The sequence below is a fragment of the Myripristis murdjan genome, chromosome 5 (genome assembly GCF_902150065.1).
Source record: "Myripristis murdjan chromosome 5, fMyrMur1.1, whole genome shotgun sequence".
Classification (NCBI taxonomy): Eukaryota; Metazoa; Chordata; class Actinopteri; order Holocentriformes; family Holocentridae; genus Myripristis; species Myripristis murdjan.
Genome location: NC_043984.1, coordinates 21529233 through 21543346, shown reverse-complemented (window position 1 = coordinate 21543346; position 14114 = coordinate 21529233). Strand labels below are relative to the sequence as shown.

Sequence of the window (14114 nt, the reverse complement as noted above, 5' to 3'; positions counted from 1 at the left end):
TATCTAATATAGGAAAAGCTAAAAAAAAAAAAAAAAAAAAAAAAAAAATGAAGAAAGAGGCAGAGACACACAAAGATATTCTGCTCTGAGACAGTGTTGTGGAGATGCAATCCCCAAATAAGCGGAAGGATTGGCAAGGCTTTCAGGTGACACGGTGACAGGATGTGGATAAGCCGTTAATGTTTTGTAACATCAATGTGGTAAACAGATAAATAAAGATAACGTGGGTGACATTTTGAGTGCTCCAGCTATTTTCAACAAACCATATCCTGTGATGGCATCTGAAGGAACCTTTGAGGATTAAGTTTTGTGTTTACACATTACAGAGGAGTGGGGTTCAGTCTGTACTGTGAGGGGAAACAACCAGCCAGACTGAAAGAGGTGATAGAAATTCCTATCAGAAATCCACAAAAGGATCCAATTAAAATATCACTAATTGTAATTAAATAGTTCATACACTTATATTATGTTGAACATGATTACAGAAAGCAAAACATAGGCCTACATGCTGTGCAAAAGTGAAAGATATAATGTGGAGGAAAGGGCTCTGATTAAAATATACATGCAATATGTAGCTATGCAAACAGACCACTGCAGGGTAATGTGATTAGTATGTTTTGTCCAGTATTTACATGATATTTTGATTGAGTGTGACTATAAGAGCCCAAATGGTGGAGCTTTATGGAAGATTAGTAAGGAAGTAAGGAATTAAAACATGACAAGCGGTAAATGAGCAGGAGCAGGGCACACATTAGTATAGATTGTTGCTTCCAGCTGAGAAAATATAAGTTGTTTTTTTTTTTGTTTGTTTGTTTGTTTGTTTGTTTGTTTGTTTGTTTGTTTGTTTGTTTGTTTGTTTTTCAACTCAAAGTCTACATTGTAAAGGAACTGGGGATTAATTCAGTTTGGTACTGGTGAGATTTTATTTGGGTTCGAGCTCCTGTGAGAGAAATGAAGCTGCAGCTTCCTGGCTAATTAAGAGATATTTAAGAGATAATTAAGAGATAAATGTAGCAATTCAACCACATCAATGAAGCCAGTGCCATAGAAATCATATCAGAAAGCAATGCAGACATGGTAAGAGCACCGGGTACGGACAAACAGAAGAAACAGTATCATCATTATTAGTATTAGTTTATCAGCATTAGAATTAAACAGTGTTATCAGTATCATCAGATGTATGATATGCAGAAAGAGATTGTTCAACATGCAGTAAATGTGCTGCTTAAGAATTAACACTGATGAAGACATGCAGCTGAAACGCATTGATTAATAAATTCTTGCATGAATAGTGTAAATTGCATTTCCAATATTTTACTGATTGAATTTACATTTTTGACTCTGTTAACGATGTTTTTCATTATTGTTTTATGTTGTTTTTTTCCTGAAAGCAACAGCATATAAGATATTATCTACTTCTTCGCCGACGCAGTGGGTGGCGACAACGCGTTTCAACATCACACACGAGGGGCTGAAGAAGAAGAAGAAGAAGAAGAAGACGACGAAGAAGAAGACGCACATTACGCAGGTGTTTACGTTTCCCCACTTCCGCAGTCGACCAGAGAGGAATAACGCTCCCAAACTAAAATCCCGAATTTGAGAAAACACATTTTGGTCACGTTTTCTCGTTTTTTTTTTGCCCTAGTGTAACAGTTGCCCGGTAATTGTAGATTGTAAAAACGGTTAGTTGTGTCACTGTTGGCGCTGTATCGTGAGTTTCCTTCGTCCTTCCTCGCCTCCTCGCAGGCGAACATAAAGCTAGCTGGAGCAGCTTTAGCACCGTTGGCCGCTTTTCTGTCATTCACAGGGGAAAAAAAGCTGTGTTAGCAACGGATCGGCATTTGACAATAAGTGATCCATTATTGATCGATACGTACATCGGCTAGGGTTAAATCAAGTCAGGTAGTCATGGCAACTAGGCGTCTGACCGATGCCTTCTTGTTAATGCGGAACAATGCGATCCAAAACCGGCAGATATTGGCTGAGCAAGTGAGTACATATGACCCCCGTCGTACTCTGAGTTCACGTAGCAATGCTGCGGTGAGTTGTCTGGATCGTTTTGACATTTTACTGTGTGTGTTTTTGATATTTTAGCCAGTCACTCAGCTGACCTAGCTAGCGTCAAGTGTGTGCTAGTAAGCCCCTCAGTTACTAGTGGCGTTTGTTTTTTTCGTCCTTAGTGTTGCTGTGCCGTGTAACTTCATCCATCCAAGGGCGTAGGACCGACTGATTGTGACCATTACGTGTGTGTGTGTGTGTGTGTGTGTGTGTGTGTGTGTGTGTGTGTGTGTGTGTGTGTGTGTGTGATGAAGAAGAAGGGGGTTATCAAAGCCCAATTCATTCTACATTAGTGATGAATCAGCACAAATAGCCATAAAACATCAACAGTGGATGGATTGATATGATGTTGATATAAGACTAGATATCATCTGGAATTTTTTTATGTTGTAATATGATATCGCACAAGTGTTTTCTTTTCTTGGCGGCATTTCAGTAAAGGGATGCAATTTTGTGAACTTCTTCGACATTTGCAGCTGTTATTTTCCTCCACCTGCCTGCTCAATGTATCCACATTATTAATGATTGTTTATCAAAAATCTGTTGTTTGTAAATAGCTTATAAAAGTACTCATAGTCATCCCTTCAATATTGATATCAAAGTAGGCAGTCAAAGGTATCATAGTGTTTGATTTTGTCCATATTGTCCAGCATTGAGTCAGAGCTAATAACCCTCTTATAAACAAATTAATAGAAGATTTTGTGTGAATGTGTGTGTCTGCGGTGGGTTGGTGGGTACGGGTCATATTTTTTGACAGATAATTGCATGAACAGTTCCTACGTCCTTGATTGTACTTTTATTGGCTTCTAGTATTAACCTTGCTGGTAGTTTGACATGGACTGTGCTAGTGATGTCCTAAGATGGGCTTTACAAGTAGAATTTCTGTCATTTGATAAACCGACATGTCCCTGAAAGTGCAGTTTTACAATTGAGGAAAATGCTATGGTATTCCTTTTGCAGCAATTGTCACTATTCAAACCTTGGTTAAAAATAGAAACTATTTAATCTGTTTTCTGGTGACTCTGCCATAAGTAAAATATTATAAAACAGCCTGATTTTGTGTAAATCAATAATTTTGTTGGAAAACAAAATCTTCATTTGTGTTTTCTCACACATTGTTACTGAAGTAGTTTACTCCAAAATTAAAAAATAAAAATTGAGTCATAGTGAACACAAAACCATGGAATCTCCATTGAAGTTTGTACAACCACCAAACACACAGCAATTTAGTTACCACAGTTCCCTCAGCCTTTCTGTTGACGTGAATGTGGCCTGTATTTTTCCCCAAAATGTCATAAAATGACCATCAGATTACTGTACAGCTTGTGCACAATAATCCAAGTGTCTGTCTACCAAATGACTGAACTGTGAGGTCAGTAGCCTTTTTTCATCCCACCATCTCATATATTTATCTCACTGTGTTAGTTGTTTTTGAAAGACTGAGTGATTGCATGCCCCATTGCACACACCCTACTGCGTCCTGCCATACATACCTGTGCTGGAGTCCACCTCACACCTCCTGTACAGAAGTTAGGGTGCAGTGCACACAGCTCAGCAAGCATCTGGAGGGTGTGTGCATCCATTCACCTACCCTGTGAACATTTAAAACAGCGACTTGCTTGCCAAGGTGGATTCCTTTCTTCCAGTCAGTCAACCCAAAGACAGTGAAGGAGTGAACATGCTAAGACATTCCATCAATGGAGGGTGCATGGTCTCAATATGTTCAGTGTGTCTCCGGTGTTTTGTCTGTGAGTGCAAGAAAACCTGATGAATTTAAGATGCTGACTGGGACAAACAATGACTTCTCCTAATCTTCATAATTTTTTTGCCTTAACTTGGCTGTTCTCTGTCATTCCTGGTGGCAACATGGAGCTGCACCAGGCAAATCTTATCATGCAGTCCTCCCCATGGTTTCCAAACTGATCTGAGACCTCTCCAAATCATGGCCTGAAAATGGACTGCAGAAGTCGGATGGACCTCAAACTGTTTCAGCAGTACAGAGCAGAGACCCTCAGATGAACAAGTGATGGTTTTAACTCCCTCCATCGACACTCCCTCACTCTCTGCGTGACACTGTGAAGAGTGGTGCACAGGGGTCAGCTTTGAGGACCAGTAGGTACATCAGAGAGTAGGCTCACAGGAAGGAAAATGAAGAGGAATACCACAGGGCCAAAAGCTGGCTAAAAAAAATGGAATTGCTACAGCCCAGTACTTCAGATTGGAGGGTCATTTTGTGAAGAATTACTCATGCTGAGTATTACAATTGTTCAGCACTGCGACAGATGAACCTCTCGTGCTAAAATGTGGAGAGTCTCCATGTGTGCCCAAGACCTAAACTCTGTGCAATGTCTCTGGCAGGATCCCTCCAGCTAAATTCCTAACACAAGCATAACCATCACCCCTCCATGATAGCCTTCATGAGGGCTGTCCAGTTAATCTAAATCGTATCAAAACTGCAATATTGCACAGTCGCAGTATCTGTCAAAATAATCACAATATGATTTTTTTTTTTTTTTTTTTTTTTTTTTGGACCATATCATGTAGCCCTAGTCCTCGTATTCAGAGCTCTGCACTAAGCCTCAATTTCTGGTCATGCCACAGCCTGATGCTGAGCAGCTGAGCCCTGCGCTCACAGCCATGCTCAGCCTCTCCCTTTCCAACAGGACTGTTTCAAAACACCCACTGTCATCCTTTGTCCCAGAAAGAAATAGATTGCCCACTCCTCACTTCCCCTGCAGTTCAGCTACAGCTCGGTGCCATCACCACAGACCAGCCGTTTGTCTTGGAGTCTTGAAACACTCCTGGATTCTGTTTGTGGACTTCCACAATCTGCATCACAATACCAGACTTTCTGTTTCCAATCTGCCTCAGCTATCTGTAAACTTTGCCACTGATAACATTTATTACTGTGATATGTGATATGCCCAAGTGGTTTTTGCGCAATAGATCTCCAGTATTTTGTCTGCACTGCTGAGTAGCTGAATGGCTGTTATTGCATTTCTGATTAAGACCTTCATGACACCAGGATGAAGAACAGTGCAGGCGGGACTGACATGCATCTCCAAACATTTCTTTGTTAAGACCGATGGTGCCTGTCAGCTCCACAGTTTCTTCATAAGGACTGTTTCCTTGGACTCAAGTCCTGCAGTTTCACAATCTGGGTTCCTCCTCACTGTGTAATGCTGCAGTCTGTACGCCTGACTACTGATAATATTCACTGCTGTCTGTTTACCCAGGTGGTATTTTGACAAGTCCTGTCCCATGCAGCATGTATACCCAACTCTGCATCACTCTCTCACAGTGACAGTTGTGCACTTTTTTCAGCGCATACATAAACATATGATACATCTCATTCCTCTCAAAATACAGCAGAGCTAAAACTATTAGTCCATTAATTTATTAGTCAATCAACAGAAAAGTAATGAATTATAATTTTTTATATTCAATTAATTGTCATTTTTCGAGTGAAAATACCAAACATTTGCTGCTTATAGCGTCACAAATAGGGTTAGGGTCACTTGTTTTACTCAGTTTCATATCATTACAAAATGCAAACACCTTCTGCACACCTGAGTTGTGAACAAAAATAGATGAAATGTAGAAATGAGGTAGTCCCGCACATTGATGTCAGAGATGTCACAAATCTTTTGTGAATAAAAGTGCGAGGTTTTGCAAGTTATAGCAGCTACTTCCATTCTACATAGTACAAAATATTTACACCTTTTTTAGCGGCTGGTCAGACCAACTAAGCAATTAAAAGACATCACCTGGGAATTTGTGATAGGCATTTGTCATTAGTTTGAACATCTTAAAGATGAAACGATTATCATTATTATTAATAATAACAATAATAATAATTGAAAGAATTATTGACAATGAAATGTTCATTAGTGGCACTCGTGGTACACTGGGATAACACACTACTTGACACTTGCTATACTTGTCTTACATCTACAACATATTGTATTCTATGTTACTCTAATGGAAACAGTTGAATATTGGATGTAAAGTGTCTGTATGGAGAGTTGATAAACTGTCTGCTTGTTGTCTTGTGTCCCTTTACACTGTATGTTTGGTCCTCTTGCATTTGTATCATGTTTAGTCTGTAATTGTTATCAAATTATGAAAGTTGTAATGTCTCTGTGTCAAATACACCAAGATGATGTCTGTCTATTCTGTCTCCAAGCTGAGAACAAGGGAGTTGTATTTTTCACAGGAGTTTTTTGATAGAGAGCATTCAATAACATTTCAATTTTCATATCAAAATTCCACTCTTGTTTTATAGTTGTAAATTACAACAGCATGCAGTCAAACAGCCACAGTAAAACTAATGAAAAAAACAATTTGTTAAAGATGGGAAATGTATTTTTTTTTTTTTTTTTTTTTCCTTTGTTTGCATAATTCTTAAGAATGTCACTTCTCACTTCTCTTAATCAGTTTTAGCTGAGATGAAAGATCTTCAGTTTAATTTTATTTGGCAGTTCTCTAATTATGACACACTCCAGTCTCAAGCAGAGGCTCAGATGTGTGCACACAGTCTAAAACAGCAATGACAACTAAGATTGTTTTGTTTTACACCACCAGATAAACATTAAGTTTACTGGAGCTGGTGTATACACGGTTTTATTTTATTGACTGTGTCTAAAGACTGAGATGAGCTTGGTGCAGCTGTTTGGCCTAATCAGTGACCACTAAATTAACAAAAATCATTCAGGTAACTCATTCAGTTTATTTTCTGGGCACATCCATTCTCATTAATTTCAGATTATGTCATAACCCCTTTGAAGAAAATGTTTGCTCTTTGTTACAATGAAGAAAAAAATGCTCTTTGTTGCTCCAAGTCAATCCCCCCAGGGTATCCTGAGACTGGTTTCTCCTCTCTCTCTCTCTCTCTCTCCCTTCTATCTGCTCATTTGCTTTAGCTAAATTATTTTGTTTCTTGCTGGTGGGATAGTGTGTTTTATTTTTGCATTTTCACTCCCAGTTATGTGCTTTAGTAAACTTAGCAGTACAAAAGTAAATGATTTGAAAATGGTTAGAACTGACCTACAGTGTGATCTTAAATCAGACGTTGCTCTCATTTGATTGTAATCACTCTAGTTTAAATTTAAATGAAATGAATTGTTGATGAGAGTGCATGCAAAAATACTTGAAAGCGGTTTACTTCTTATTTTGTGGGGCTCACTCTCTTTTGCTTGTTTCCTTTTCTGCATTTCTCTTGGATGGGACCACACTGGTATTTGCCAATCATATTAGGAGCTTGATGAGGTACTGTTACCTTCTTATTGTAGTAAATTGATTCAGATTTTTTTTTCTAACACCATCTTGCACCAAATTTCTGCTAGTTCATAGATAAAATGTTTAAATTCAAGATTTGCTTATTTTTTCTGTGTGTGTGTATGTGTGTTTGTTTGTTTTTGAAAGTTGGCCGATGACCGAATGGCCCTGGTGTCAGGAATCAGTCTGGATCCTGAAGCTGCCATCGGAGTCACCAAAAAGCTGCCGCCCAAATGGGTAGATGGGGTCGATGAGGTAAGAAATTGGAATTGTGACTGAAATGGACACCAGTTTTCCGATGTTTGTTTGTACTGTAAAGTGTCAAAACTTTTTAGTGAAAAACATCAAATGCAGTGGATACGTGGTGTATTTTTACTGTGGAGGTGCTTGGAGCTAAACAGGTTCTTCCTTAAAGCTTATGCACCATGGATTTTCATCTGATGGCGATGAGCTAAATTTAAAAGAAGAAATGCAAATCTTCCCTTGAACAGTTTAGCGCAAGATCCTACACCTGGACCTGCCTGTGGAACGTGCTCCAGGAAGCCTCCATGTGCCAGATGAGCCCAGTTTGACTAAGTACACAGTAACCATTTCCCCTGGCACTAACCTGTAAGCATTGCCTTTCAGATCCAGTATGAAATCACACGGGTGCGGCAGAAGATGAAGGAACTGGCCTCACTTCATGACAAGCATATGAATCGTCCCACACTGGATGACAGCAGTGAGGAAGAGCACGCCATAGAAATCACTACCCAGGAGATCACACAGGTTGAGAGACTCAAGCAGCAGCACAGTCACAGGAGTGATCTTAATCTGTAAACATTACAAGAACACACCTTAAAACTTCTCTCTAAAATAAAACACCTGCCTTAAAATGATAGTTGGGATTTGTACCATAAAGTGGAATTTGCTAATTCATAAGAGTGTAGTCAAGTCAACTTAATTGTCATCCGGCCACGTACAAAGTATTCAGATGAACAAAATGTTGTTCCTTTGATTTGTCAACGCCTTCCCTGTCGTGAGAAGGAGCGCTTCACCTGGACAAAATGAAAGAAGTGGAGCTGGTCTGGAAAACCAAACAGCGCGATTTCAAGCAGTGATCCAAAGCTGAAAAAACTGTTTTTAAAGATGCACAGCTGCACAGGTTTGCTTGAGATCAACACACTGTCCTAGCCCTCTTTCTTGCTAACTGCTGAGACTACTTTGTGTCTGTATCACTATGCAACGACTTAACATACCGAGTGTTTAGACAACAGAGGGGAGCTGCTGCATCGTGCTACAGAAACAAAGTAGTTCCACCACTCGGCAAGCAAGAGGGCTGGAAAACAGTGTGAATGATGCACCCCAAACAAACGTGTTGAAAATCCTACAAAACACCTTTTCACCTTTGGGTTGCTGCAGAAGACCAGCCCTGACGAAGTGCTTGATCTTTTGACAGGAAAGGAGCTGACAGGTCAAACTTGGAGAATTAATTGACAATTGTCAATCACAGTTGTTAATTATTTGGATGTTCTCCTGATAGTAGTTGATACGGAGACACATTTGAAATGGACATTTTAGTTCTTTTTGTTGTAATTCTCTATTTATTTGTTTGTTTGTTTTTGTTTATTGCAGATGTTCCATCGATGTCAGCGTGCTGTGACCGGCCTGCAGGCTCGTTGTGGCCATTGCACTGAGCAGGAGGAGAGGCTGCTGAGAAACGTGGTGTCCTCGCTGGCACAGAGCCTGCAGGAGCTGTCCACCAATTTCAGACACACACAGTCCAGCTACCTAAAACGTAAGACCTGCAGTGACATCTTATCTGGCTACATGATATTAAGACACACAATCTAATATATGTAAACTTTTACTGTCATAGAGAAAGGGTTAATATATTTGTAGTGCTGGAAAAGCATAACAGATCTCTTCCGTAATTACAATAAACCTGGATTCTTTGTGTGTGGTGTGTACTTCCCAGAAAGGCAGGGACCAGGAAGAGAAATATCCTGATCTCATGTTTTGCATATTATGTTCAATCACAATGATTTTAAACAAACTAAAACTGAAATTGGATCTACTTTGAATAGACTGTGTATGCTTTGAGTAGATTATATTTTTCCTTAAGTAGCAGTCCATCTAGTGTTGTTCAGTAAGAGCGTTTCTACTGTGGGAGCGGGTGAGCAGTTAAATATCCAACAGTTTAATGAAAGGTCCATCTTAATTCTTCATCAGTTGTGACATTGATTAATATTAGGATTGTTGCAAACCCTGTTTCTTGTGTCTCCTTTTTTACTCGTGCCACTCTCAAATATTTGTATCATCATCAACTTTGGGTCAGATAGCTTCTTTACTCTCCTGTGTCCTTACTATATTTTCTCTTGCTGTGTGGCCTCATGTGGTTGTGTTTTTAATTTTTCAGGTATGAAGAATCGTGAGGAAAGATCTAAACACTTCTTTGACTCTGGACCTCTAATGGAGGAGGATGAAGATTTAGCTCTATATGACAGGGTGAGTGGCATTTAAAGGCTCAGTGTTGAAGTAACAGAATGGAGGCCAAATCCAGTCAATCATAGCCACTCATACTTTGATGTGGGTTCCAGTTTTTTGTGATATTTAATATTTACTTTATTAAATATGTGTGACTATGCATCACCTCTTGGAGCTTTTCTCTCCAAAAAAAATTATGCTGGAAGACCTCCAAGAGGATGTCTAGAAAAAATGGTACCAACAATGTTGTTTCTTCTCTCCCCTCATCTGAACTGTCACACTCCACTGAAATCCAATAAAGATATTTGAAATAATAGTTTACATACTTCCATTTTATTTTAACTGTATTGTATCCATAATTTTCTTAATGGTACCTCTTTTTGTTTGACTCAAAAGACTCTGAGACAAAAGACTCTGCATTCTGACTTCCTGTTGATGAGAAGATTTTTTTTTTTTGAGAGTGGATACACTGACACTGGATATGCTAAAGTTTTAACTATAATTATTTTAGCAACTGAATAAAAACAAATTTATCAGCACTGTTCATGCTGAAGTTTGTGTCAGGCTGGAAAACATACATGTGGATATCACTCTGTAGATGGTGTAATTGAGTATATTTAAGGACAACATTGGCTTGCACATTCAAAGGCGCATTGGTTTAAGCGTGGACATAAAAATCCTGTCACAATCTGATTGAGCTTTAAAACACTTGTTAAGAAGATGAAGCATTCTTGCATTTCTGCATTGTCATTTTTCAGTAGTCAGTTTTTCCACTGCTCCCGTTTGTGTACAAGTCACCAGTCACAGCTGACTGTTGAAGAATGTTGGTCATGCATATTTCATCAGCAGAAAATTTGAATTGAGTAGTTTGGAGTTGGACTCCAGCTAACAAGAAAGATTTGTGTTGTTTGCTGATCACTGCCAGCTTTTTTCAATGCATTCCTGCTGGGAAAAAAAATACGTTACTTATCTACTATCAGCAGGGCAGTTGCTAGGAATTCTGGGCCCCCTGAAAGAATATCGGTATGGGCCCCTCTACCCCATTGATTGGGGTTGACTTTTTTAACTGTGTGTAGGCCCTAGTTGGCTGTGGGCCCTTAGAATTGTCATCACCTTTCCCCCCATACGACGGCACTGACTATCAGCTAATTTTGTTCTGTCCTTTGTGCTTCTCCAGGGGTTCACGGATGACCAGCTGATGCTGGTGGAGCAGAACACGGTTATGGTTGAGGAACGAGAGAGGGAGATCCGACAAATCGTACAGTCTATCTCAGATCTGAATGAGATTTTTCGGGACTTGGCTGGAATGGTGGTGGAACAGGTATTTAGATCCTGATGTTTCACAACACAGAGTTGATGCCATAGTTTCCTAACATTTACAAAACGTTCTCTGTCATTTTACACATATGTGCTATACAATAGTTTCAGCATCGACTCCTATGCTTACCTCTACACAGGACGTGTAGTAATGTGGGGAAGGGGGTGAGGAAGAGGAAGAGCAGGTGTGTTGTTGAGGTTATCAGGTTTGCCCATTGGGCCTGGCACCTGGTGCTCAGCAGGAAATTCTGCCATCGCCACACTACACCTACAGTTTGCCTTACACACACTCCGCATCATGTCAGCCCATGCTTTCCTGACTCAGCCTTGATGTGACAAACAAGAAACTAATGGGCCTGCAGGGTGCTGATGACGCTGGCCTGACAGGCCCTGCTTCTTTTTACATTCAAGAGGCGTAAAAAGCTCTTACATCAAACATCTGTACTTAAATCCACTTTTTCTGGTGATATCACAGTTACAGTCCCTTCAGTGAAAGGGAGACTGCAGGGGGGAGGGTTTGATCTTTCATTACTGTGACTGAGTGAGGAATGTGGGTCCACTATCCTCACACCTTCAGTCCTCAAAAAAGGCTTCAACACCTTCAGCTACATTTGTGAAAATCCAGAGGGTGCAGCTGTCAGTGTGTGTCTGCTCTCCAGTTTCCCCAGTGACTTGTGGCCTCATATGTCCTCCCACAGAGTGACACGTAGACAGTGAGGGAGCACCCTAAACCTTAATATTATCAACAGATTTGTTTGGCAAAGTGGAAGAATTCAAATTATGCAAGGAAAATCTGTAACTGGACTAAGGTTTTGAGGCAAGGTGCTTCTGGGCTGAGCTAAGCTGAGCTGCTGATACTGCTACAGTCTTTGATAATCTGAAATAGTGTATGCAGAATATCCCCAACCATTAATGAACCTTTATTATTCCTTTTTTAAGGGCACAGTTCTCGACAGAATCGACTTCAACGTGGAACAAGCTTGTGTTAAAACAGAAGATGGATTAAAACAGCTACAGAAGGTAAAACAAAATGCTGATGTCTAGATGTAATAATTTTTTTCCCTTCTGCATATCATCTATTTTTACACACACATTATTTAAAAATATTTGCCAACCACAAACAAATTATTTCATCTCATACAAAAGTGGTTTTATCGGACAGTCTCAGTAGCCTCCTGAGTATCAAATTAAGATTCCATCACTGAAATTTTCTCCACAGGTTGCTGTTATTTCTTTGAGGATATTTATTTTTTAGAAATAGCCTTGCAGAAGCAGATGTTGTTTGAAAACTAATTGTTAATGTTACAAGCCTACTGATCAGGCAAAACAAAGAAACGTAAACTTTCAGGAAGTTAATGACCGCATAATGACATGCCGCACGTCCTTTTAAGAGTAAAACCTGTTTACCTGCCTTTAATTGTTAAAATTAAAACCAGTGGAATGGAATGTGTGACCATTTTTTTTTATTTTCTCTGCAGGCTGAGCAGTACCAGAAGAAAAACAGAAAGATGCTGGTCATTTTGATCCTCTTTGTCATAGTCATTGTTCTAATAATTATTCTTTTTGGGACAAAGTTTTAATTTTGCATTCCTTTGGCTTCTGTTTTCTGTGTGGGTGTTTGTTGTGCATCTGTGTGGACTTGGATGAGCATCTCGGCTCTGTTCAAAACAATGCTTGAACTGCCTTTCGTACCCACCAGGAAACATTTGAAGAATTCCCCAGAGCTCTCTGAAGCCGCATTTTGGGTGGTGGAGACGCTCTGTGGTCGATTTTATTGGAAGAAACAATCATCTCTGTATGAGCCCTGCGTGTTTTCTCACGTGACTTGACTAACCAGGCTGTGTCGGGTTTATCTTGGACTCTATGTTGACATACCTGCGTCTTGATAACCACAGAAGGAAACACTCTCTCGCATATTAAAACGGACTACCGATGCTAAACTGTCAAAGCAGAGCATTTATACTTGGATTTCAGGCATGAATTGTGATATTTGTTGTGTGAAAATGAATTATGTCAGTCCAATATCATTGCAGGTGTTGTTTCTGTGAGGAAAAAATGTGACAAGACAATGTTTGTGAATGAGAAACATACATCTCATTTTGTTCGGCAAATTCATTTTCCTCAGTCTGTATTAGTGCTCTGCTTCAGTATTTCCCCTTTAAAGACTTAATGGCAGTGTTTGTATTGGCACTACAACTGATTAGATTAGAACAGCCATTCCATACCAAAAATATTCCTACTGATTAAGGACCACCTGTTCAGCTCGTATTCTGAAATTATGCCCTTTTTACACCAACTCCACATTTTCTTTAAGCACTCATTTTAAATCACTTGTTTTTTTGTTTTTGTTTTGTTTTGTTTTTCATGGTCCTTGCATAAAGTGCTACCTTTTTATAACTCTTGCAGTTTGCACATATTGAGGCCTGAGGAGGGTTGTGTTATGGATGTAATACTACTGTCATCTGTATGATGAAAAGAATTATTTATTTTTTAATGACGTCAGATAATTCAGAGGTTCAAAGTGTTCTGTCTCGGGCAGAGTTGCTGTATATTGAGTAAAATGTATCTGTAGTCTAAACCCAGTCGTTACTTTGTCCACCTCACTGAGAAAACAGTAACGTAGTCCAAAACAATCTACCATGTGAGCAGCGTCTTATCAGTCGGACAGACGTGGATACGGGACATTTTACCTTTGTGCGTTGGAAATGATTTACATGTTTGTCCAAATGTTGTGTAATGACGGATGAGCTGAAATGATGAAGAGGTTTATTTGACATCTGTACACTTTATATACTCGTTAAATCATCATTGTCATTGATGTGAAGTTCTGTGTGGAAAAATGGCTGTGACCCAGTGGTACTGTACTGAGGATTTGTTTGTTTTTCAAACAAAACGGGCGGGAAGAGAAAAGATTTTTTTTTTTTTAATAAACCTGCAACCTGGTGTTTGTGTGTGTGTTGTGAGCTGCAGCCGGTGTGTGATCAAGTGGAGCCGGA

At 39.5% G+C, this 14114-nt stretch overlaps 1 protein-coding gene across 3 annotated transcripts; it reads left to right on the top strand.

The window, feature by feature from the left end:
- Nucleotides 1-1523: 1523 nt before the first annotated feature.
- stx16 (syntaxin 16) lies at nucleotides 1524-14061 on the top strand. Of its 3 annotated transcripts, none has more exons than XM_030050930.1 (9): nucleotides 1524-1989; nucleotides 7315-7326; nucleotides 7483-7590; nucleotides 7963-8103; nucleotides 8950-9112; nucleotides 9734-9822; nucleotides 10979-11122; nucleotides 12058-12138; nucleotides 12597-14061. In XM_030050930.1, the coding sequence occupies exons 1-9, from the start codon at nucleotides 1909-1911 to the stop codon at nucleotides 12696-12698; spliced, it is 921 nt and encodes a 306-aa protein (XP_029906790.1). In that variant the 5' UTR covers nucleotides 1524-1908; the 3' UTR covers nucleotides 12699-14061. The 3 variants fall into 3 exon arrangements, with proteins under 3 accessions (XP_029906790.1, XP_029906789.1, XP_029906791.1); XM_030050929.1 differs by having other exon boundaries at nucleotides 1524-2040; XM_030050931.1 differs by lacking the exon at nucleotides 7315-7326.
- Nucleotides 14062-14114: the final 53 nt, after the last annotated feature.

What these genes read in the sequence shown, in the direction of transcription:
- stx16 (XM_030050929.1), top strand. Translation starts at nt 1,909, where the DNA reads ATGGCAACTAGGCGTCTGACCGATGCCTTCTTGTTAATGCGGAACAAT. An exon ending in CTGGAATGGTGGTGGAACAG is followed by an intron (nt 11,123 to 12,057) that starts GTATTTAGATCC and finishes TCCTTTTTTAAG; the next exon opens with GGCACAGTTCTCGACAGAAT. An exon ending in GATTAAAACAGCTACAGAAG is followed by an intron (nt 12,139 to 12,596) that starts GTAAAACAAAAT and finishes TTTTCTCTGCAG; the next exon opens with GCTGAGCAGTACCAGAAGAA.